This window comes from Silurus aristotelis (genome assembly GCF_946808225.1).
Source record: "Silurus aristotelis genome assembly, chromosome: 16".
Taxonomy (NCBI): domain Eukaryota; kingdom Metazoa; phylum Chordata; class Actinopteri; order Siluriformes; family Siluridae; genus Silurus; species Silurus aristotelis.
Window position 1 is genome coordinate 2503444 of NC_139589.1, and position 25645 is coordinate 2529088.

General features: G+C 38.4%; 1 protein-coding gene across 1 annotated transcript in view; it reads left to right on the forward strand.

The window, feature by feature from the left end:
- Positions 1-641: 641 nt before the first annotated feature.
- Positions 642-25645, forward strand: part of elnb (elastin b) — a 29111-nt gene continuing 4107 nt past the window's right edge. Inside the window, exons 1-54 of the mRNA XM_083564483.1 lie at positions 642-764; positions 2586-2855; positions 2980-3018; positions 3100-3270; positions 4148-4174; positions 4347-4421; positions 4555-4671; positions 4926-4952; positions 5030-5416; positions 5935-5961; positions 6422-6841; positions 6934-7020; positions 7121-7168; positions 7248-7298; positions 7379-7420; positions 7505-7582; positions 8001-8042; positions 8454-8790; positions 8869-8897; positions 9022-9261; positions 9519-9548; positions 9768-10199; positions 10381-10410; positions 10645-11016; positions 12366-12395; positions 12604-12825; positions 12907-12936; positions 13144-13485; positions 13568-13597; positions 13697-13978; positions 14068-14097; positions 14269-14469; positions 14791-14907; positions 15205-15234; positions 15335-15541; positions 15783-15815; positions 15938-16051; positions 16165-16254; positions 16446-16481; positions 16628-16651; positions 16739-16798; positions 17065-17148; positions 18767-18814; positions 18892-19386; positions 19496-19603; positions 19887-19937; positions 20071-20109; positions 20228-20266; positions 20354-20509; positions 23065-23118; positions 23686-23796; positions 23897-23956; positions 24077-24118; positions 25145-25219. Of these exons, the coding sequence (XP_083420609.1) occupies positions 689-764; positions 2586-2855; positions 2980-3018; positions 3100-3270; positions 4148-4174; positions 4347-4421; positions 4555-4671; positions 4926-4952; positions 5030-5416; positions 5935-5961; positions 6422-6841; positions 6934-7020; positions 7121-7168; positions 7248-7298; positions 7379-7420; positions 7505-7582; positions 8001-8042; positions 8454-8790; positions 8869-8897; positions 9022-9261; positions 9519-9548; positions 9768-10199; positions 10381-10410; positions 10645-11016; positions 12366-12395; positions 12604-12825; positions 12907-12936; positions 13144-13485; positions 13568-13597; positions 13697-13978; positions 14068-14097; positions 14269-14469; positions 14791-14907; positions 15205-15234; positions 15335-15541; positions 15783-15815; positions 15938-16051; positions 16165-16254; positions 16446-16481; positions 16628-16651; positions 16739-16798; positions 17065-17148; positions 18767-18814; positions 18892-19386; positions 19496-19603; positions 19887-19937; positions 20071-20109; positions 20228-20266; positions 20354-20509; positions 23065-23118; positions 23686-23796; positions 23897-23956; positions 24077-24118; positions 25145-25219 (6694 nt within the window). The 5' untranslated portion in view covers positions 642-688. The remainder of the gene's footprint in view (positions 765-2585; positions 2856-2979; positions 3019-3099; positions 3271-4147; positions 4175-4346; positions 4422-4554; positions 4672-4925; positions 4953-5029; positions 5417-5934; positions 5962-6421; positions 6842-6933; positions 7021-7120; positions 7169-7247; positions 7299-7378; positions 7421-7504; positions 7583-8000; positions 8043-8453; positions 8791-8868; positions 8898-9021; positions 9262-9518; positions 9549-9767; positions 10200-10380; positions 10411-10644; positions 11017-12365; positions 12396-12603; positions 12826-12906; positions 12937-13143; positions 13486-13567; positions 13598-13696; positions 13979-14067; positions 14098-14268; positions 14470-14790; positions 14908-15204; positions 15235-15334; positions 15542-15782; positions 15816-15937; positions 16052-16164; positions 16255-16445; positions 16482-16627; positions 16652-16738; positions 16799-17064; positions 17149-18766; positions 18815-18891; positions 19387-19495; positions 19604-19886; positions 19938-20070; positions 20110-20227; positions 20267-20353; positions 20510-23064; positions 23119-23685; positions 23797-23896; positions 23957-24076; positions 24119-25144; positions 25220-25645) is intronic.

Genomic DNA, 25645 nt, shown 5'->3' on the forward strand with positions numbered 1-25645 from the left:
TGACCTAATCTTTATTCTTGCCAAAATCCTAAAAACACAGCTTGTGTTCTGGCAGAAGGATCTCAGCCCAAACAAGGAGAGCTTGATCACAAAAAAAACCCACACAAAAAAAGAAAGAAAAACTAAAAATAACATTTTACGAGACCCCTTACAGTTACTGCAGAATACGTTTAGAAAATTTACATTTCACAAAATTGGCGCATTTGACAATGACAGCACCTTTATTCCAACACCTGTAAATAGCTATGCCTCGCTTTATGAATAATAATGGAAATTTTAAACAGGATATTTCGTTTTTGGTGAACTGAGATCTTTCTCTTCTTTATCTGTCTTCTTTATATGTTCTCGATATCTTTTATCTCTGTTCTGCAAAGTGTTTCCCAAACACAAGTCATTTTGTACGCCTCAGATGTGGAGTAAAAGTAAAAGAAGTGACACAGTCTTGGGTGTTTTAATAACTTAGTGAATCATACCCTTACTACATCCACACACACACACACACACACACACACACACACACACACACACACACACACACACACACACACACACACACACACACACACACACACACGGACATCCCACTTCAATTTCTCTCCTTTTTTCAAGACATGGGTGTACAGCTATAAGCACTTGAGGGGGGATAAAACCCCTGGGTTGCTAAAGGAAAGGGGTATTACAGAGCAGGATGGCGAGGGGCAAAGCTCTACTGCTCTTCCATGGATTTGTCCTGCTGGCTCTGTGTAGACCCTCACTTCAAGGAGGTAAGCTATCTCCAGCTTTCTATGAAAACTTCCTGATGCTCCTCTTGATACAACTTCCTCCAATCATTATTAGAGACAGTGATCCAGTGTTTATAGATTGTAGGCACAAACTCATGTAATCTAACTTTATTACAGACTTTACATTGTAAAGCAGAACAGGGGGTTGAAGGACATGCATACAAAAATAATCTATTCTAATTATGGTCTAAATTATGAACGCACCACCTGTTTTTTTTCGTTCAGGTAATTCAAGTAACATTGCCAAAATGGCTGCATCTAAAAATGTAAACTGGGTGACATTGGTGTACTTTGCTACCAATACAGAGTGTGTAATCTGTTCATTTCAGTTCATTCAATTACATTTTTCATTTCTGTTTCCTGGTTATTCCACTTCATGAATAATCAAATATGAAATTGTTTTCTAGTGATAAACTGCAGGTATGGATGATTCTGTGTGGACAAGAAAATAACGGTTTTTAATACACTTCTTTGATCTTCAGTTCAGGTTCCTTCTTAAACTTGAATGTTTCTCACTCAATGTTTCTCACTCAGAAAGTTACTAAACACCAATAGTGGACGGTAACAAACTAAATGTAATTTGTTGCTGTACTTAAGTAGCTTTTTCTCATATTTGTACTTTACTCAATTTTTTCCATTTCAGGAGACTTTTACTGTAACTTCACCACATTTCACTACAAGTCAAATATGTTACTTTTAACTCAAATACATTTTGCAAAATCAGCCGTTTCTTTTTTATTTACGAGGATAAAAACCTAACTGGTAAAACACGCAGCAAGTCACCAATCAGGATCGAGCGCACTTGGTGTATCTACTGATCACCAACATACAGTTCAGCATCAGTTCACCATCAAGCAGAACATTTCAAAAGGAATAAATGATAAAGAAACTCACTACAACACATGTGACCTCATTTACACCATTTATTTGAAGTAGTTGAAAAGAAGGTTTTGGACTTATGTTACGTTTAATAGAAATCAATGTGTTTGATTTATTAATATCACTCTACTAATAGATCAGTGTGCTGAGAGTCACATTCTAATCTTTTCACATCAACTGAGTTGATTAAGTGAAGAGTCTTGTGATAAAAATGATAATAGGAACATTATAGTTATAATAAATCATAGTACTTTGATACTTAAGTACATTTGAAGGCAAAAACATTTGTACTTTACATCAAGTGAAAGTTTAAATGGGCACTTTTACTTTTCCTGGAGTCACATTTTACCGAGTGAATCTCTACTTTAACTCAACTACATGGTTTGTGGTCCTCATCCACCACTGCTAAATACAACTTGATCCGCATGCTATTGAACCTCAATTATCAAAGGAATCATGATGGAACTCTGGAAAGAGATGATTTTTTTCTGCAACTGTAAAGTAGATGAGATGTCCCCATAGATGTTCAGTTCTACTAGTAGATGGCAAGCTGTGATTTTCATCATTTGAAAGTGCAAGATTAATTATTAAAAGTTAAATGAATACATGTAACATTAAGGGTTTATAATTTCATGAACTTGGCAGAGTAATGAACTCTTACAGTAGGGGAGAGTTCTAAGAACTAGTCTTGTTAATAGACTAATAAAGCGGTGCGCAGATAAGTGGAAGAATGGTGGTGGGTCAGAAGGTAATTGGTGGAATGGTGGTGGGTCAGAAGGTAATTAGTGGAATGGTGGTGGTTCAGGAGGTAACTGGTGGAATGGTGTTTCCTATGTTGTGTTTAGTGCAAATATTCCTTGCATTTGCAATGCATTTTATTCATCAAGTGAAACTATTTTACAAGTGGGTTGTTTTCTGTTTCAGGAGTCTACATTCCAACAGCAGGAGGAGGAGGAGGGCCAGCAGTAGGGGCTGGAATTGGTCCTGGTTTTGGACAAGGTGTTGCAGCTGGTCCAGCAGGGGGTATTGGAGGTGGACTTGGTACTGGAATTGGTCCAGGGGTTGGCGTAGGCACAGGACTCGGTCCTGGAGGTGTAGGAACCGGAGTTCTTCCGGGAAGTGGTCTTGGTACTGGTCTTGGAGGTCCTTTGGGAACTGGACCAGGAACTGGCACCGGTCCTGGAACTGGAGGAGGTAGATATTTCCTTTTAACAAACACAATAAAATACTAATTGTCTAGCACAATTAAGTTAAAGGATATGTTGAGCACATACGATTTTGACCCTGATACGTTTTTTTTTTTTTTTTTTTTATATAGTCCCAGGAAGGTTTTTTGGTTACAAGCCAGGGAAGACTGGTGAGTGACACCCTACCTTGTTTGTACTCCACGATCATGGCCATTCATTACTTAAAATGTATTTTATTAATTATGATATAGGTCCTGGTGGAGCAGGACTTGGAACTGGAGTGTTTGTTCCTGGCACTGGTACAGGAGGAGTAGGTCCAGGTGGTTATGGCACAGGTCTTGGAACAGGTGGACCAGTCAGTGGAGGTCTTGGAACTGGTGGAATAGGTATTGGTGGCTTGGGAACTGGAGGACTAGGTGCAGGTTTGTAAACAACTTATATAAAATGATCTGAAATTTCACTGTAACTTTTTGAGTGACTCTTAAAAGTATACTAATATACTAAATGACATTATATTGTACAGCTATTAGTACAGGTGCTGTCTCTGGATCTGACTTTGGTCTAGGGGGCATTGGAGCAGCAGCTACCTAACACTAACCATAGACCTGACATTGCTAGTGGCCTATACCGAGGGGCTCTGATCAGATCAAGGCAGATCAGATTGAGTCAGATCGCATGAAAAATAGAAGCACCAATTTTATTGTAGGTTTTGTACATTATAACATAAACAGGGGTGCTTTAAGTTAGTGGTACCAAAGTTTTAACATTATGCAAATCACATAAACATTAACATAATAGCGGTATAATATATTTTAATGTTTTTTTAATCAAAGGCAATGTTAAGAAAATCTCAAATAGTAGCTAAATGGTTATAATTTAATTAAATGACATGTACCCTATAAGCAACATTGTTTTATTTATGTTCAGTTGTTGCATTGTTATTTGTACATTTGTTGGAATTTGTATTTCGGCTATAATGCAATGCAATTTGAGTATGTTACAAAAGACAAAGGCTCTTATCTTCAATTGTACATAATTCGAGTCAACCATAAATGATTATGAGGAATATGTTTATGATATTTTTTTTCAATTTATTTCTAAACGAAAATCAGATGAATTCAAAGCCAATAAACATGTTTGCTTTCTACAAACTACAGTATTTGTTGTACTTCGTGTTTCCCACATGTTGATATCTGGATATATTTCATTAAACAATTTACAGACAAAGCCAATGATTCTTATTTTTGCACACTATATCTTTTTGCTACAGTTGCTCAATAAAAATGTTTTTTTAAACAGGAGCTGCTGGAAAACCTCCAAAAACAGGTACAAATTGAATCCGATTTACTGCTATTATATAGATAAGTAAATATTCCATTTCAGCCTATTTTCTTCTTATTATATGTATGATGTTCAAATATTTTGCAACAGTTGTTATACGGTTATAATAACAATATTAATTGATTTATAATAACAACTGACATTTATACTTTCCTAGGTGCAGGATTTGGTGCTCAGGGACTTGGAACTGGTGCTCTTGGAGCTGGTGGACTAGGCAGACTTGTGCCTGGAGGTACTGGGCCTGGTGATGTTGATGCTTACTTATTGAAAATTCTTGAATTGCATGCCATTATTTTTCCATAGTAAACTTAAATAGATATTTGGCACTTTCTACATGCATTGAGGGGTGTTGGGTTCTGGATTAGGTGCTGGTACTCTTGGAGCAGGCACTGGACCTGGAGGGGTTGGTCCAGGTGGCCTTGGACCGGGTGGTATTGCCCCTGGTGGATTTGGAATCACGGGTGTTGGCCCTGATGGACAAGGTTAGACACAAAGGCTAAAACTTATCTGTTAACTAGTGTGTACTACATGAACAGTTAATAGAATTCTGTAAAAGTAAAGAAAAACAACTTATTGATTTTAGTTGAGTTGTTGTTAATATTTAATCTTTAAAAAGATTTAAATAATATTTTGAGTGTATTTACCTTAGATTTTACAGTTGTTATATATTCATATATACAAGCAAAAACATGTTTCCAGTAACCTAGCTAAAAATCATTTTCCTTTCTTTTTGTAGGCATCAGAGGAAAACCTCCAAAACTAGGTCAGTGTTTGATGTAATATTGGGATTTCTCTTCAACTTTCTAGTTTTAATGCACCTTTTCCAATTTCCTTTTATAGGAGGTTTAGGTGGTCTTGGCACCGGACAGGGTGTTGGACAAGGAGGAGTTGGTCCTGGAGGAATTGTTCCAGGAGGATTTGGAACAGGCAGCCGACCAGGAGAAGTTGGTCCAGGTGGAATTTTTCCAGGAGTAGGACCAGGAGGAGTCGTTCCAGGAGGAATTTTTCCAGGAGGATTAGGTCCAGGAAGAGTTGGTACTGGAGAGGTCGGAACAGGTGTCAGACCAGGAGGGGTTGGTCCAGGTGGAATTTTTCCAGGAGTAGGACCAGGAGGAGTTGGTCCCGGAGGATTTGTTCCAGGAGGAGTAGGTCCAGGAGGATTTGTTCCAGGAGGAATAGGACCAGGAGGAGTTGGCTTGGGTTATGGTCCTGGTGGAGTAGGAGTAGGTAAGGAACCTTAATTTGCCTATTTTATACATACAAACAGCTGACAAATTCATGAAAAACAGGTGTTTTTTTGGTATGTTTTGAGACTCTTTTCTATTAAGCAGTAAGTTCACATTATGGGAAGGTTATCATATTATTAAACATTTGAGTAATCCTGATGTGAATGGTGTTTTCCAAGATAACAATGGCTCCATCCATGGGAATCGTATATATTTCACATTCCCTAGATTTTACCCCAACTAAACACATATGGGAAATTTTGCACCTACATACTAGCTCTCACCACCACTATCATCATCTTACACCAACTTGAAGGAATATCATTTGGAGTAACATTGTTCAGTCCCTCTAATACAGTTCCAGGCTAATCACCACTCTTTATGCTGCTTTATGTTGTGAGCTACAAACATCTTGTGTTTATAACCATGTATAAATCACTGGAAATGCCATACTTCAAGCTACATTTGTAAATGAAATTTTAGTTGTTTAATAAATCAATATTTTCTACTTTTCTTTAGGAGCTGGTGGAAAACCCAGGAAAACGGGTAAGACTATAGTATTGAAGTATAATCTAATTTATATATATATATATATATATATATATATATATATATATATATATATATATATATATATATATATATATATATATATATATATTACTGACAGTGTACAAAACCATGTATCACTATTATTGTATCGGATCTACCACTGACCTTGACCTTGAAAATGTGGCCCTTCTCAGGTTTTGGTAGCTACATAACCAAGTGCAAATGCATTGTGTTTTTATATAGAACCCGAACCTCCAGGTATGATTACTTATCTATATTATAGTCTTTCTATGAATTATATGGTATATATGAGCAGAAACCTAGTGAACTGTTTAGGATGTTATTCATATAAAAGTTTTAAAGCATGTTGCAGTAAATATATTTTATATAGCTACAGCAGGGAACATTTCACTTATGCTGTTCATGAAATCCACAACATGTCCAGGTGGACTAGGTCTTGGCGGAGCTGGATTTGGTCCTGGTGGTACAGGTTTTGGCCCTTTTGGAACTGGATTTGGCCCTGGTGGAGCTGGATTTGGACCTGGTGGAGCTGGATTTGGTCCTGGTGGAGTTGGTCCTGGTGGAACTGGATTTGGACCTGGTGGAGCTGGATTTGGTCCTGGTGGAGTTGGTCCTGGTAGAACTGGAATCGGCCCTGGTGGAGCTGGCATTGGCCCTGGTGGAGCTGGAGTTGGTCCTGGTGGAGCTGGATTTGGCCCTGGTGGAGCTGGCATTGGTCCTGGTGGAGTTGGAGTTGGACCTAGTGGAGCTGGCATTGGCCCTGGTGGAGTTGGAGTTGGACCTGGTGGAGCTGGCATTGGCCCTGGTGGAGCTGGAGTTGGTCCTGGTGGAGCTGGATTTGGCCCAGGTGGAGGTGTTTTCCCAAAAGAATTATGGATCTTGTAATAGCTGTTATTTGAACATTGATACATGTGTTTTGACTGCCTATTTGTTATTTTTCTTAAGCACCTATATTGCCACAAACTGGATTGCCAGGCACTGGCACCGGCCCTGGACACAAAGTTGGCAAGACAGGGAAAGCACCAGTACCAGGTAATGTGTTTCACCCACTTTTTCTTTGGAATCATATAAGAATTTGCAAATGCAAGAACATTTTTACTAAAAATCTTTTAAAATATTTTTCTTAAATAAGGTGTTAGTGTTCCAGGGTTGTACCAGGGTGGGATTGTTCCTGGACAAGGTAAATACCACTGAAACATCTAGAAAATGTTTTCTTATTTACATCAGAATTTTTCTAATGACCAACTTTCTTTATGCAGGTTTCGGTGGCCAGGGCGTTTTGCCTGGTGTCGCGACAGGATCTCAGGCTGGTGCGCTTTGAACTGTTTAAATAATAGGACAAATCATTAGTTTTTCTATGTAACTTTTATTTTCTCCTTTTAATTTGTAGCTCAGCTGGGTCAAGGTGGACAAGATGGAGTTGGGACCAATGGTGAGAAGAACAACACACATATAACCATATAAACAAGAGACCTTAACATGACTTCAACATGACTTCAACAATGTTTTTCAATAGGTGGTCGTGGGAGCTTTGCTGGACAGCAGTTACCAGGAGTGTTCCGTGGATACCCTCTGATTTCACCAAAACTTGGGGGTATTATTGTGCTTAGGAAAAGCAGCAAATCTTTTTTAGATATCAACTGTTTTTTATTAAATGAAGCAAAATAACTTAAATTTACCACCGTTCAATTTTGTGCCCAACGGTACACGTTAAAAAATTGAATGTTTTTATGCTAACTCAGCATTTTTAATTGCATTCTGACTCCAATTAAAGAAAAATCATTTATAATTTATCTTCAGTAAGTGGGTTATGCGGGTCAGGTTCATTGTGGATCTGGGATCTGTGCCAGGAAAACTGCATTGGAACTTCATTAGCTTTGAATACTTTATTTACACCCATAACAGACTGTCTCCTAATTGAATAATTTACACCACAACTAAACATACACCACATGTTTGGTGTTTTGATTTTATTTTATACCTAATGTCTGTTTTTTTCTGTATTCCTTCAGGACCTGGTTCAGCTAAGTCTCAGGCTAAAGCTGCTAAGTATGGTAAGTTAAGATCTTCACGATGAAAGCTGAAGAGAAAAGGTTTGTGGACACTTGACCATCACACTCTTATCTTCCATTGCACAACCATAAGCGTATGGTCTTCGTCCCCGATTTAACACTCTACCAGCCTCCGCTTTTTTGGAATGTGGCAGTAAGGATTTGCCTACTTAGCCACAAGGAAGGTCTCAAGAAGGCTCTGTTTTTAGGCAATAACACGAATTGCATAGTTATAGTTCCAGTAGATCTCTAACGCTACAGCATTTAAAGACTTTCTAGACAATTGTGTGCTTTCCAAGGTGTAGTTTGGGGATTTGGCTGTGATGGTTAGGTATTCACATGCCTATAGTGCATTAACTTAATTACAATAAATATGTATCATAATATTCATATTAATATTACTATCTCTAACAGCAGCTGGACTTGGTTTAGGAACTGGAGTAGGGGGTGTACCTGGAGCTGTGCCAGGAGTAGGTGGTGTACCTGGTGGTGTTCCTGGAGCTGTGCCAGGAGCAGGTGGTGTACCTGGTGCTGTTCCTGGAGCTGTGCCAGGAGTAGGTGGTGTACCTGGTGCTGTTCCTGGTACAGGAGGCGTACCTGGAGCTGTGCCTGGAGTAGGTGGTGTTCCTGGTGTTGTTCCTGGTACAGGAGCCGTACCTGGAGCTGTGCCTGGAGTAGGTGGTGTACCTGGTGGTGGAGTTCCTGGTTTTGGTGGACCTGGAGGCTTGTATCCCAGTGGAACCTATCCAGGTAAGCTCGTAGTACTAGTGGTTTGGCATTTCATGATCTCAGACATTGACACTTAATATCCCTTGTTTTCAACCTCACCAGGAGCAGCAGCCAAAGCACGAAAGTATGGTAAGTAATATAGTGACTAATATTCCAAGATAGTCCAAACCCTAAAAGAACTAAAAAAGTCCAAAGACAAAGTGACATATGCGGTTGTCAACTTCTAATATGGTATTTTTTGCAATGACCTGAGGCAATGGTTTGGGTGGACTTCCAGGACTTGGAACTGGTGGGCTTGGTGCTGGTGCACTTCCCGGGTCTGGCCTTGGAGCTGGTGGACTTCCTGGGTCTAGCCTTGGAACTGGTGGACTTCCTGGGTCTGGCCTTGGAGCTGGTGGACTTCCTGGGTCTGGCCTTGGAGCTGGTAGACTTCCTGGGTCTGGCCTTGGAGCTGGTGGACTTCCTGGCTCTGGTGTTGGAGTTGGTCCAGGAGGTAAAATGCTGAATGAAATGTGAACTTTGTTTTATATATATATATAAATATATATATATATATATATATATAAATATATTTATTATAAATATATTTATTATATATATATTTATTATAAATATATATTTATAAATATTTATTATAAATATATATATATATATATATATATATATATATATATATATATATATATATATACACTAAAGGAGGCTATTTTGATTTCTGAGTAAGGAGATGTTTTCTTTTACACATTTTAGGATATGCTGGAGCCAAAGCACGGAAATATGGTAAAATTATATTAATACCATGTGAATAAATAAAAATTCTTAAGCAGTACAAGACAATATTCAAAAGTCTGTGAAATGTTCATACCACTTAAAGCATAATGCTTAATTAACCAATATTTATTCTAATTTTTATTTTAGCCCTTAATTTTGCATAGGCACAAAAAACAACATTGTCCATTTGAGTTTCATGCATTGGTTTTCTATCATTTTGTTCTGTAGCTCAGCTTGGAGGTCCTGGTGGGGCTTTAGGTGCTGGTGGATTGCCAGGTGGACTTGGAACTGGTGTTCTTCCAGGCTCTGGACTTGGAACTGGTGGACTTCCTGGCTCTGGACTTGGAACTGGTGGACTTCCTGGCTCTGGATTTGGAACTGGTGGACTTCCTGGCTCTGGACTTGGAACTGGTGGACTTCCTGGCTCTGGACTTGGAACTGGTGTTCTTCCAGGCTCTGGACTTGGAACTGGTGGACTTCCTGGCTCTGGACTTGGAACTGGTGGACTTCCTGGCTCTGGATTTGGAACTGGTGTTCTTCCAGGCTCTGGACTTGGAACTGGTGTACTTCCAGGCTCTGGATTTGGAACTAGTGGACTTCCTGGCTCTGGTGTTGGAGCTGGTGGACTTCCAGGCTCTGGTGTTGGAATTGGTCCTGGAGGTAACATGAAAAATTCAATGTTACCTTTTTTGCTTAGTTGTGTGTGTATATATATATATATATATATATATATATATATATATATATATATATATATATATATATATATATATATATATATATGCACACAAAACCTAAACTAAATAATTTGTAATGACATGTTTTCTTCTACATATTTCAGGATATGCTGGAGCCAAAGCGAGGAAATATGGTAAAAAGAAAATTTACATTATTAACGTGTGTAAATACATGAATATTATTAAGCAATAAAAGCCAAAATTAAAAAATCTGTGAAATGTTCATATCACTTAAAGCTTAATGTCCATTTACTCAATATTTATTATAAATTTTTTTTTAGCCCTTAATTTTACATGATCACAAATAACTGTACAATGTTGTCCAAAATAAGTTTCATGCATTGCTTTTCTATTCTTTTGTTTTGTAGCTCAGCTTGGAGGTCCTGGTGGGGCTTTAGGTGCTGGAGGATTGCCAGGTGGACTTGGAGCTGGTGGACTTCCTGGCTCTGGATTTGGAACAGGTTTGCTCCCTGGCTCTGGTCTTGGAGCTGGTGGACTTCCTGGCTCTGGACTTGGAACTGGTGGACTTCCAGGCTCTGGTCTTGGAGCTGGTGGACTTCCTGGCTCTGCACTTGGAACTGGTGGACTTCCAGGCTCTGGACTTGGAGCTGGTGGACTTCCAGGCTCTGGACTTGGAGCTGGTGGACTTCCAGGCTCTGGACTTGGAACTGGTGGACTTCCTGGCTCTGGAATTGGAACTGGTGGACTTCCTGGCTCTGGTGTTGGAATTGGTCCTGGAGGTAACATTAAAAATGAAATAAATGAATATGTGAACTTGGTTGCATTTTATAATTTTATTTATTTATATATATATATATATATATATATATATATATATATATATATATATATATATATATATATATATATATATATATATATATAAAACACCCATATATATGTAAGTGGTGTAACGGTACACAAAATTCACAGTTTGGTACGTACTTCAGTTTTTAAGTTAAGGTCCGGAACAATTTCAGTACGGTTAAGGGGAAAAAAAATGCAAAACATAAAATTGTTGTCTTTAATTTAGGCAGTTTTTAAAATGTATGTCAACATTTAAAAAGTTTACATTTTTAAAACGATTTTAATAATATGTCGGCTTGGTTAAATAATATATAAAATTATATTTTATAATATTTTATAAAAATATTATAAAATATTATAAAATATTATATAATATTTTATAAAAATAAAATAGAATTAATAAAACTAATGCAATACATTTTTTATAATACTGACCAAAAAGAGTAATCAATTAAAATGGCACAAATTAAATTGATTAAATAAGATTAAATAATTGGACAAATGAATAAGACATTTGTTCGACCCCATTTGGGTAAACATGTGTATGTAAGTGTGTTTATCTGTGTGTGTGTGTGTGTGTGTGTGTGTGTGTGTGTGTGTGTGTATATGTTTTACATTTAATATTTAATTTTCTAAAGATATGATCTACTTCATTGTTCTACTTATTTCAGCATACTTTAACAAATGTCTTTATTCTTTCTATCCTTCATTTATTGACTCCCTTAATATGCGGAATTGTCAGGATTTTCTCCTTATAAGAAAATATCTCAAAGCTCAACATAAAACGCTAAACAATCCATATCAATATCGTTAGCGGCTAACCAGAAGAGGTAGATACAAATAACAAATCTTATTTTCAGTATGGACTGAGTAGCCACAGTGACACTGCGCTAACTCTAGTTTCTTTTTTAGACCCCTGGCATTGTCCTGTATGTTTTCAAGTTTAATAATAAAAATAAAAAAATGCGAGGTGGAGACTAAAAAGTTTGCGGTCCGCCACTTAATATGTTCCTGAGGGAATTCAGATTTCAACTATTTTACGGGGCCAAATTGTGATGTCGAGACGACTGGGTCAGAGCATCTCCAAAACTGCAGCTCTTGCGGGCTGTTCCGATCCAACAGATGATCTACTGTAAATTGCTGGAGAAGTTAATGCTGTTAATGCTTATTGGGTCAGGACTGTTTTAACAGCAAAAGAGGGACCAACACAATATTTGGCTGGTGCTCCTAATGTTATGCCTGATAAAAAAGTTTTATTGACGTTTTCTGCTACATATTTCAGGATATGCCGGAGCCAAAGCAAGGAAATATGGTAAAAAAATTACATTAATAATGAGTGTAAATACATTAATATTCTTAATTGATTAAAAACAATATCTAAAAGTCTGTGAATGCCTAATTAATCAATATTTATTATTATTTTTATTTATGGCCTCAATTTTACATGAGCACAAATAACTTTACAACGTTGTCAATTATAAGTTTCATGCATTGCTTTTTTTAATCATTTTCTTTTGTAGCTCAGCTTGGAGGACCTGGTGGAACTTTAGGTGCTGGAGGATTGCCAGGAGGACTTGGAACTGGTGGACTTCCGGGCTCTGGTATTGGAGCTGGTGGACTTCCGGGCTCTGGTCTTGGAGCTGGTGGACTTCCAGGCTCTGGTCTTGGAGCTGGTGGACTTCTGGGCTCTGGTCTTGGAGCTGGAGGACTTCCCACTTCTACTTTTGGTGTTGGTCCAGGAGGTAACTTGTTAAATATTTTGCATGATATAAACTTAAATGGGTTACTTTTCTGAATAGTAAGGAATGTTTTATCAATTTCAGGATATGCAGGAGCCAAAGCAAGAAAATATTGTAAGAGTTACAGTATATTAATAATGCAGATGAATCCTTGTATGCTTATTATTGATAGAATTAAAGCACAATAATTATTTAACTATAATGATACTTATCATTTTTTTAAATTTGATTTTACTTGAACAAGAAACTTTACAAGGTTGTCTAATGAAAATTTCTACTATTAATTTCTATTACAATTACTACTATTATTTTGTTTTGTAGCTCAGCTTGGAGGTCCTGGTGGGGCTTTAGGTGCTGGAGGATTACCAGGAGGACTTGGAACTGGTGTTCTTCCTGGCTCTAGACTTGGAACTGGTGGACTTCCAGGCTCTGGTCTTGGAACTGGTGGACTTCCAGGCTCTGGTCTTGGAGCTGGTGGACTTTCCGGCTCTGGTCTTGGAGCTGGTGGACTTCCTGGCTCTGGTCTTGGAGCTGGTGGACTTCCCGGCTCTGCACCTGGAGCTGGTGGACTTCCTGGCTCTCGTCTTGGAGCTGGTGGACTTCCCGGCTCTGGTCTTGGAGCTGGTGGTCTTCCCGCTTCTAGTTTTGGAGTTGGTCCAGGAGGTAACTTTTTAAATGTTTTGCATTATATAAACTTAAATGGGTTAATTTTATGATTAAGTGAGACATGTTTTATAAATTTCAGGATATGCGGGAGCCAAAGCAAGAAAATATGGTAAAAGTTAAAATTAATTACTTTTTTTAGCCTGTAATTTCACTTGACATTTCTACTGTTAATTTTTATTTGTTTTACTACTATTATTTTGTTCTGAAGCTCAACTTGGAGGTCCTGGTGGGGCTTTAGGTGCTGGAGGATTACCAGGAGGACTGGGAACTGGTGGACTTCCTGGCTCTGGACTTGGAGCTGGTGGACTTCCAAGCTTTGGACTTGGAACTGGCATGCTCCCTGGCTCTGGTCTTGGAGCAGGTGGACTTCCAGGCTCTGGGCTTGGAGCTGGTGGACTTCCAGGCTCTGGTCTTGGAGCTGGTGGACTTCCAGGCTCTGGTCTTGGAGCTGGTGGACTTCCAGGCTCTGGTCTTGGAGCTGGTGTGGGAGGTAGCTTGTTAAATGTTATTGCATTCTACAAACTAAAATAGGTTACTTTTGTTTTTGTTTTGATGAGACATGTACATTATATATTTCAGGATATGCAGGAGCCAAAGCAAGAAAATATGGTAAGAGTTATAATATTTATGCAGATGAATCTGTGCATATTTAGAAAAAATGCACGATGCTTATTTAACCAATGTAACATAGCAGTAAATTTTACTTAAATGACCAGAATCTTCACATTGTTCTCCAATAGAAATTGAATGTATTGTTTCTACTATTATTCTGTCCTGTAGCTCATCTTGGAGGTCCTGGTGGGACTTTAGGTGCTGGAGGATTGCCCTGGGGACTACCAGGGGGACTACCAGGGGGATTACCTGGGGGACTTGGGACTGGTGGTGTAGCTGGCAGTGGACTTGGGGGAATTGGTGGTGTACCAGGTAGAGGTGTTGGTGGCCTGCCTGGTGGAGGACTTGGACCTGCTCCTGGACTTGGGGGTATTAATTAATGTCATAATTTATTAACTGTTATTTTTTTAAATTGTACAATTTTTTATTATTTCAAGTATTATTTCCATACTTACTTACTCGCACTTTTAAATTTAATAACAAAGAGTCAGTAGGTTGTAGCTGATGCAGTAAATGGAGATGAGGACTAACTATTTAAAGAATCTAGATTATGAGAGGCACATAAAATCTTAATTTTATTTGGTTCAAAAATTCCACAGGATACGGATCTGAAGCAAAAGCTCGTAACTATGGTAAGACATTTCTTTTAGCATAGGTGATTATTATTATTTTTTTTTTATGGTGGTCCAGGTGGTGTGCCAGGTGGTGGCCTTGGACCTGGAGGAGTACCTGGTGCTAGTCTTGGACCTGGAAGTGTGGCAGGTGGTGGCTTTGGGCCTGGAAGTGTTCCTGGTTTTGGACCTGGAGGTAAAAAAGACTATTCTGAATTATTTCAGTATACTGGACATTTATTGTAACAACTGTAATAATATATTTCTGTATATGCACAAAATATTAGATCATATTTTTAATGCATGAATAGAACAATAAAGGGCTGATTTCTATAAAAGAAAATCAAGTTAAGTAAAAATTTAAAATGATTTCATATGTACTTATTTCATATGTAAAAATTTACTCAAACGTCAAATGAAGTGTGTCAAATGTTCAACGTTTATTTTGTTAATGTTAATAACATATAAACAAAATTTTTGCATATTTTATCAGGGTATTTTGGAGCTAAAGCTCAGAAATATGGTAAGGCACATTAAATTACCTGTAAACCTGATTATATTCCTCTAACTGAATCCTCCTGCTCCAAATGTCATTGACATTTGATTTTTTGCCGGCTCACAAGGATTGCCAAGTGGAGCAGGTGGTACTACTGGAGTCGGATTGCCTGGAGGATTAGGAGGAGTATTTGGTGGTGGATTAGGGCCAGGAGTACCAGCTGGTAGCCTTGGTGCTGGAGTGCTTCCAGGAGGTGGAGTTGTACCTGGAGGTGTACCAGCTGGAGGTTATGGACCTGGGGGTGTGCCTAGGGGCTATGGTCCAGGTAGTGAGGGTAAAGTATAATTTGTTTTATATTGTTCTCATTTTATTAGCTTTTCTATTATATATATATATATATATATATATATATATATATATATATATATATATATATATATATATATATATATATATATATATATATATATATATTGGGTTTTTTTCAGAACAGTTCAATTGGTTTAGATGTATCTCCTTAACTTCACCGTAACTCCAAATATTTACTACTAAACTTTTTTTTTGCTACTTCATAGGATATGGACCAAGTTTGAAAGCTGCTAAATATGGTAAGCAATTAAACATACATATTATTTTGAAATGAAATGAAATGATTTATTGGGGTGAAGATAAGCAGAGGTGGAAAGAGTAATCAAATATAGAATTCATACTTAAATCACTCCTTTATAAGGTCAACCTGCTACTGGAACTGGGACTGTGTTGGGTGGCGCAGGGTCCGTTCCAGGAGTTGTTGGAACCGGAATCACAAGCGCAGGAACAGGGGCTGGAACTGCAACCGGTGCAGGTGTTGATCAACCATCAACCATTGTAACATTATTAGAAAATAAATAAAGAACTTCTGACAACTTGATATATAGCAGGAAACCAACAACTAATGGGTTCTGAATCTGACCCTAGGAGTTCCAGGAGACACAGGGAGAGCAGTAGGAGAAACAGGAGTTCCAGGCAGTAAACCAACAGAATCGACGGATCAGAGAGTTAATGAAGGTAGTATGTTTAATTAAATGTACTAAATATGGACGAAAGAATGTTTGTAAGTAAGCAAGAAAGAAAATCAGTTCATTAAATAAGTAAATAAAAATGAAAGTGCAGAAAGCCATATAATTAAACATGGATGTGCAAAAACTTATTTTTTATACTTACTTTTCTTTCTGACTCCTTACGTTCTTGTGGATCAGATGTTAGGACTGGGAATGACACTACAGAAGGACCAGGTTAGTAATAAACCAGCTGAAATCCAAGATACAGTTCTGGCTTTTGCTACAAGTCTCATGTGTGGGAAAAGTTAAGTTACTGTAAATTATGACTTCAGTCCATATATCTTACGAACGCAATCCATTTGTTTTTCATTTGACAACAGATGCTACTAAGGCTCCAAGGCTGGGTAAGTTTTTAATTATCATTTTTTTCTAATACCTTTTTTATACACAATAATCCCTTGAATTAAAACGGCTTAATTTAATTTCCACAGGTGAAACAGGTGCTGTAATCGAGGGATCTGGGATTTCCATTAGTGGTGGTCCAAGTGAAGGTAAATCTTACAAGTTAGTATGTATATTGTAAGGTTAGAAAGCAGCTAATTAGAAAGCAGCATTGGACATTCAATCCCAAAGTCATGAGTTCGAATCCCACCCACACAAAGCTGCCACTTCCTGGGCCCCTGAGCAAGGCCCTTAGCTGCTTAATTGTATGAATCAGATAAGTCACTCTGGATAAGGGCATCTGCCAAATGCCATAAATGTGTAAATGTTATATGGAGTTGTGTAGATTTTGATTATTTAAATTTTTTTTTTTAAGGAGTTACTGGTGGTCCTACTGATGGTGATGGGCTTGATGGGGTTACTGGGACAGGAATACCCATTCTAGCTGCTGGCAAACCAGGTATTACTTAAAATGCTGATGTTTAACAAATCTTTGTTCTCATTCCTGAGTATTTTTATATTAGTAAAAAAAAAAAGAATGGCTTCAGCAAACCCATGAGGTACGTTTAGCAATACTGATAGATAGATAGATAGATAGATAGATAGATAGATAGATAGATAGATAGATAGATAGATAGATAGATAGATAGATAGATAGATAGATAGATATTTCTCTATTGTCATAGATATGCTTTTAAAGTAGCTGATTTTAATAGTTAATAGTCAATAATCAATTAGAAATTTCTCATTCATACCTTTTTGATCTTCATCCAAAAATGTAGTTATTTATATTGTCATGCTTGATGACACCAACCTTTAAATTGAATCAAATAAAGTAATTCTTTATAGGTAGTTTCTGTCTTAAAAACAAACAAACAAAAAAACACCTCAGATGTTCCAGTGTCTCCCTCTGGAGATGCAGTGGATGAAATACATGCAGTTCGACATTCCATTTAAATGTAATTTTTTCATAAGATAAAATTCTAAAAACAAAAACACCACCAACAAAAAACATCTTTATCAACGCCTAGGTGGTGTTGGAGAAGGACAGCCATCAGGTGGTACTTACTGCTTTTTCTCATCACGGTCAAAAACTCCAGGAATAAGTATATTTAACTCAATTATTATATTTTGGTCTCTTTATCAGGGTTTGGCTTGGGGATTGGTCTTGGTTTGGGTGGCTGCACTATTGTAAATGTTGCCAGAGGTATTGGTATTGGTGGCTCTGGAGCAGGTCTTGGTATTGGTTTTGGTATTGGATCGGTTAAATCCACAAGTCCAACAGCTGAGACCGGAGCAGGTATAGTAATGAGTAATAAGTGAAAATGAATGGAGTAACAAACCTTTACTAATTCTCATGGGGTAATGCTGCATGGTTCTACTAATTATGCCATGCACTGCTAATATAAAGACAAACCAAAGAAAGAAATAACGAAACTTTTGTAACTGCATAAATACATAAATACATAATAACCACTTAATTTCAGCGACTTCATTTCTTCACAATAAATTGTAAACCTAAAATTTTAATTAACTAAACTAAAATAAACTAAATCTAAATAATTTAATCTGCTGTTAATCTGAGTTTTAATCTTAATCTAATTTTTAAAACTTTATTTCACTTAATTCATCTTAATAAGGATCATATTAATAAAACTCCTCATAAACTAATCATGGATACTATCAGTTTAAACAAACGTTTGAGGAAAGTTTGAAAAGATGGTATCGGTATTGGTGTCGGTATCGATGTTGGTGAAAAATCACAAAAAACAAGTAAAGGAGATTGTATTAATTTAGTTTTAAAAATATTTCTAATAAATGGAGTGAAATATAGTAATAGTGTTAGTTGACATTTGATGTAAATGCAACTTTATTAACATTAAGTGCCAGAAATGTGACCACAATCAATGAATTATACAGAAGCTTATAGAACTCTCCACTCACCATTAGATACACAGCTATAAACATTTTTATTTTGTTACAAAATAAAAAATAAAATAAAAAATATTATTATTATTATATATTTTATTTGGTTTAGAATTATCTCATAAATTATGGTTGGATATGATCCTGTGCAGGTGGAGTAGGTGATGGTCTACCAGGAGCCAAACCTCTGAAACCTCCAGGTATTTCCAACCGCTCGTGAACGTCTTGTCCTGGTAATGCCAGAATTGTAACAATATGTATGATGTATTTGCTAAAGGTGGTGTCATACATGGACGTGGAGATACTCCAGGTAGAACTGGTGAAGAGCTTAGTGCAACTGGTAGGGGACCAGGTGGAGCTGGAGGGGGACCAGGTGGAGTTGGTGGAGGTCCAGGTGGAGTCGGAGGTGGTCCGGGTGGAGTAGGAGTCAGACCAGGTGGAGTTGGAGGCGGTCCCGGTGGAGTAGGAAGTGGACCAGGTGGAGTTGGAGGAGGTCCCGGTGGAGTAGGAGGTGGACCAGGTGGAGTTGGAGGAGGTCCCGGTGGAGTAGAAGGTGGACCGGGTGGAGTTGGAGGAGGTCCTGGTGGAGTAGGAGGTGGACTGGGTGGAGTTGGACGAGGTCCTGGTGGAGTTGGAGGTGGACCGGGTGGAGTTGGAGGTGGACCGGGTGGAGTTGGAGGAGGTCCCGGTGGAATTGGAGGAGGTCCTGGTGGAGTTGGAGGAGGTCCTGGTGGAGTTGGTGGTGGACCAGGAACACTTAAACCCCCCAAAGGTATCAATAATTCTCCAAGCTCCTTAAATAAAATGTATATACTGATGTATGTAAGTGATGCCTTTTCAAGCAATGCTTTCCATGTCTACATAAAATGGTCCTTCTTTAGGATACCCTAGTACAGGTGGAGCAATAGGGCCTGGAGTGACAACAGGAGCAGGCTTTTTACCTGGAAGTAGCAGTCTTCTGCCAGGAGGTACAGGAACAGGAACTGGAGGTCAGAAATCCTTTAAAAAATACACATAATAAATATGAAATCTATGTGACAGATCATATTACTATTAGTTTAGTGATAGTAAAACACAAATTAATGCTGGCATTCATCTATATTCATAAACTATATCACAGGCAATCCGTAAGAAGAAATTAAAATTGTGGTTTTTCCATATGTAATCTCACTTAAGTATTCAAATTATATTCAACTTTGTGGGGGTTTTGACACACTCAAGCCGAGTCTATCAGTCTGTAGTCTTGCTTATTTTGCGTGGTTCTTTTTCCAGGTTATGGTGGCGTCGGAGGTTTAGGTAGCAGCAGCCTTCTTCCTGTGAATGGTGTGTTCATTATTTGTTTTTGGTTTTTTTTTTACTTAAAAAATACCGACATCTTCATCAATTACTTCCAATACAACTCACAAGAAACCTTCCAGACATCTAAAATTAAATGAAATAATCTTCTATTTCGCAGGTCTAAGGTTCCCAAGTGGAGCTGCTGTGGGTAACAAAGGTTTGCTGTTTCTATTTCCTCAGTTCACTAACAAATGTTTAGAAATTGTTGCATTCGTTTTACGATTTGGGATAATAAATTGGAATTGTTTCGTTAATGACAGTAGTCTTTCTTACAGGTCCTGGATATGGCCCTGGAATGGGAAAGCCAGCCAAAAGTATGTCACCAGCAGATTTACTTTATAGTATATACCAATAATAAAGCACTCAACAATTCAAATAAATTTTTCTGTTCTTTACATCAGGCTACTGGGGAGCACCTGGTGGGGTAGGTGGCCTAGGAGGTCTTGGAGGAGTCCCTGGAGGTGTTGGCACTGGTCTGGGAGGAGTTGGTGGAGGTCAAGGAAGCATTGGTGGAGGACCTGGTACAGTTGGAGGTGTTCTGGGTGGTCAAGGAGGAGGTAAATATTCTATTATATATATATATAATGTAATAGTGTGCCTACACTCATTAGCTATCTGTTACCATGCTTGCAGTGGCAGCAAGGCAATGATGCAGATACGAGTCAAGAGCATCAGTTAATGAGCGTATCTAACATCTTCTTCTTCTTTCGGCTGCTCCCATTAGGGGTCGCCACAGCGGATCATCCGTCTCCATACCACCCTGTCCTCTATATCTGCCTTTTTTACACCAACTACCTGCATGTCTTCCCTCACCACATCCATGAACCTCCTCCTTGGCCTTCCTCTTTTCCTCCTACCTGGTGGCTCCATCTTCAGCATTTTTCTACCAATATAATTCATGTCCCTTCTCTGCACATGTCCAAACCATCTCAATCTCGCCTCCCTCACCTTGTCACCAAAACATCCTACATGTGCTGTCCCTCTAATAAACTCATTTCTAATCTTGTCCATCCTCGTCACTCCCAACGAAAACCTCAACATCTTCAGCTCTGCTACCTCCAGCTCCACCTCCTGTCTTTTACTCAATGCCACTGTCTCTAATCCATACAACATCGCAGGTCTCACCACAGTCCTATAAACTTTCCCTTTCATTCTTGCAGATACTCTTCTATCACAAATCACTCCTGTCACTCTTCTCCACCCACTCCACCCTGCCTGCACTCTTTTCTTTACTTCTCTAACACACTCTCCATTACTTTGCAATGTTGACCCCAGGTACCTGAACTCCTCCACTTTCTCCACCTCTTCTCCCTGCAACCGCATCACTCCACTGCCCTCCCTCTCATTCACACACATGTACTCTGTCTTACTCCTACTGACTTTCATTCCCCTTCTCTCCAGCGCATATCTCCACCTCTCCAGGCTCTTCTCAACCTGCTCCCTACTCTCACCACAAATCACAATATCATCTGCAAACATCATAGTCCAGGGAGACTCCTGTCTGACCTCGTCCGTCAACCTGTCCATCACCACTGCAAACAGGAAAGGGCTCAGGGCCGATCCTTGATGCAGTCCAACCTTCACCCTGAACCAGTCTGTCGTACCTACTGCACACTTTACTGCCGTCACACTGTCCTCATACATGTCCTGCACCACCCTCACATACTTCTCTGACACACCTGACTTCCTCATACAATACCACAACTCCTCTCTCGGCACCCTGTCATAGGCTTTCTCTAAATCCACAAATACACAATGCAGCTCCTTCTGTCCTTCTCTATACTTCTCCATCAACATCCTCAAAGCAAATAAGGCATCTGTGGTGCTCTTCCTCGGCATGAAACCATACTGTTGCTCACAGATGGTCACCTCTTCTCTCAGCCTGGCTTCCACTACTCTTTCCCATAACTTCATGGTGTGACTGATCAACTTAATTCCCCTGTAGTTACTGCAGGTCTGCACATCTGCACATCTAACATCTAGCGTAAGGTCTAGCGTATCTAACATCTGAATAGGGAAAATTGTGATTTCAGTGACTTTGACTGAGATATGGTTATTGGTGGCAGGCTGACTTATGGGCAGAGATGCTGAATATGTCAGAATCTCCTGGGATTTTTATTCACAACACACTCTAAACTAATTCATTTAAGGAATCTGGGCAGTTTAAAAATGTCAAAATGTCCTTTGGTCCAGCTTGTGCCCACTATAACCTATAACATATATACATATATTAATATATGTGTGTGTGTGTATATATATATATATATAACAAAAAAAGGTGCTAGGGAACTAAGGACACATTTCATATGGTAATGTATTGCAGATGACATGATTGCGTAATATCGCATAGTGTAGCAATACGAGAATACAGTCATAGCTGTAAGTACTGGCGCTTTGGTGTTTACGACAGATTCTGTCACCATCATCTTTGCGACCTTAGAGGGCACTATTGCTCAAATATGTAAATGAGTCTTTTCTGTACAGTGCAATTTAGCACATCTGTTTCTCCGCAGCAGGATACCAGACTGTTCAAGGTAACGTGCACTCACACAAACATTTACAACAGTGGGCAAAATTGAGGGTCCTTAATTTTACAGCTTCATTTGAGCAATAGCGCCGTCTAAGGTCGAAAGATGATGGTGACAGAATCTGTTGTAACATTTGTTGTAACACCGAACAGCATATTCCCTTCTAACAACATGCAGATGTATCCATTGATATCAGACAGAAATCATCTGTGCAGTCTCCGACGCCAGCACTTCATCCGGTGCTGCTACGACTTTATTCTCGTAATCTTCGATTTTTTTTTCTTTTTATGTGCCACTAAAACGGCGTGTGCATTGGAAAATTGCATGAATTATTAAATAATGAAATTGTCAGTATGTGTATATTATAATGTGTCAACAAGGCCCAGGATATGACTAGTTCCAAAGTTGAGTTCTCCAGGATTTTCATTAAAAACTAATTTTAATAATAAAAAAAAAAATAATAATAATAAAAAAAAAAACACAAATTACCATCCTGAACAAGTTCTTTTATTTCCAAATTCTAATCCTGCAAATTAACTAGTCATAACAGAGTATTTTTTTTGTGTTTTATTTTTTATTTTCAGGTTTGGGCTACCCAGGTGGTGCAGGACTAAGAGCTGGGAAACCTGGGAAATCAGGTGCTGCTTGTTTGAATAGTCACACAATTGTGCTGGTGATTCAAGTTTGTCTGTGGTCAATGATATATTTCGTCTGAAACAGTTTTCTGTATATGTTTTTATATGGATGCATTAAAATGGAGCTTCACAAATTAAAAGTAGCTTGGTGTTCCTTATATGTTTGATGTGTGCCACTTCTGCATGCATGTTACATGGACAAAAACTTACGATTACACATCTAAATAACACACATTACAAACCGGTGCTTATAAAATACATTGTGGACACATTTTTATGCATTAAAGATCCGTTTTGTATATAATTTTTGTTTTGCATATGAACCAACCACTTACAGTTGTTCAGATTCTCAATACTCAAATAAATACATTTCTTTTGTCTGTTGTCAGGATGAACATGAATCCAAGTACATGACTACTGATTTTTTTTATAAATATTTATACTTGTGTGTCAGTGCTTTACATTTTGCCCTAAAAAAAAGAAAAAAATTGAACATATAATTATAAAGTGTCACTTCTAAGTGATCGTAGTCATTATTTCATGCTCAGTAACATGTTCCTGTGTTTGTAGGATTTGGCAGTTTAGGTGGAGCAGGAGGCCTAGGACTTGGTACAGGTGGGGCTTTAGGAGGAGGTTCCGGTGGTGTAGATGGAGGGCTAGGAGGCATAGGAGGAGGACCTGGTGGGGGTTTTATATTATATAGCTTCAAGAACTGCTATAGACCTAAAATCAGTAAAACCATCATTTTAAAGAACGAGCCATCACAATCTTTTGTCCTTAGGTAACATCTACCCAGGTGGTGCTGGATTGGGAGCAGCGGTTGGGAAGCCTGGTAAATCAGGTGACCAAACAATTTCATTACAATATAATATAATATATATATATATATTTTTTTTTACCTAAAATCACGCTCATTTATTTCTCTAGTTATGTCATTTGCTTCTTCTCTGCTTTATCGTAGGATACGGCACAGGCGCCTTTGGAGGTCAAGGTTACCAGCCAGGTGGGAAAACCTTTTAATTTATCTTCATCCAAGCTATTGTGAGAATATGATTGTGAAGCGTGAATGAGAAATGATTTTTTAGTGGATGTAACTTTCGGGTTAAATTATACGTATCCAGCCAGGATTTTGTGTAAAAAGTGGAAATAGAAAATTGACATTTTTGAAGCAATGGGATGAACATCATGTTTACAGGGAAAACGTCTTTATTACTTAAAGGATTTTTTTGTATTTGAAGCATTTTGCTTTGAAACACTCAATCTGAGTAAGTTTGCTGTTCAGTAATGCTAGCTAGTTACGAATATAATAAATAGCTAATAAACTAATTGATTCATTTGATGTTATTACAACAAGGCATCAGTAAATAAACAGTTATATACAATATAACGTAGCTAGTAAACGTCAGTAAATGTGCAAATCTCCTTTTTTAGGTGGATTTAATGCCTTCTAGGGTGGCAAAGGGGATTTTATATGAGCCTTTGCGTACTCCAGCATACTGAGACATTTTATTGAGGTTCATACTGTATAGCTATACGTCTTTGTGTAGCAATTGAATGTTTGCGTTTAGCAGAAACCCTTATCCAGGGCGACGTACAAAAGTGCTTTGAAGTCTCTATCAAGGAATAAATCAACATTGGTTCACTGGGTTGTGAACTTTGGTTGAGGTTACCGACTTACGATGGAGCAGTTTTGTCGTATTGTAATTGTAAGATTGAAAATTTGTAAGTCGAACCATCATAGCTTGGGGAACATCTGTATATAAAACAAGCAGGAAAAATGAGAGCTAGTTTAAGTGTTTCAAAAAGACATTTAAATATGTTAGTGTTCATCTAGTGGAGGTCCATTCCACCACCTCGGTGCCAGAATAGAAAAGAGTCTTGATGTATACCTACCTCTTAGAGACGGTGGGACCAGTTGAGCAGTGCTAGAAGATTCTAGTCATTCCATTTCTATTATACTGTACATGCATAAAAATAATATACAGGGATTGTAATGAAGTACAAGTGAACGAGCCTCTTACTTCTGCAGGTAGTGGAGTGCCAGGATATGGTGGTGGTGGTGGTGGAGGTGGAGGTGTGGGAGGCTTCCAGCAGCCACTCACAGGTAATGAAACTGTTTCACTTCTTGAAATCGTCTGTGAGAACGTAAACGCAAACTCACCCAATTACCACCATTTTAAAACAAACTGTTTTCTCTTACCTTTGAGATATAGATATATAACATATAACATATAAATACTGATGATGTCTTGGCTGGGAGTCAAAAAATAGGGGCATAGGGGCAATAGCACATTGTGGGCGCTCGTATAGTATAGTATGTGAAAGGTGGCAGAAAATGGCAGCTCCTGAGTGCAATATGTTTCCCTGCCGCACTGTTTCAAGGCATAGGTGAAGTAAACAGTTGCCTGGGGTGCAACCAGCTTGGGGAGGCAGGGGGCGCCAGAGAACAACACTGCCCTTACCTACCTGTTATTCTTCTTAAGTTTAATCCAAAATCAGACACATCCTTCACTCAAGAAGAAGTACAGAA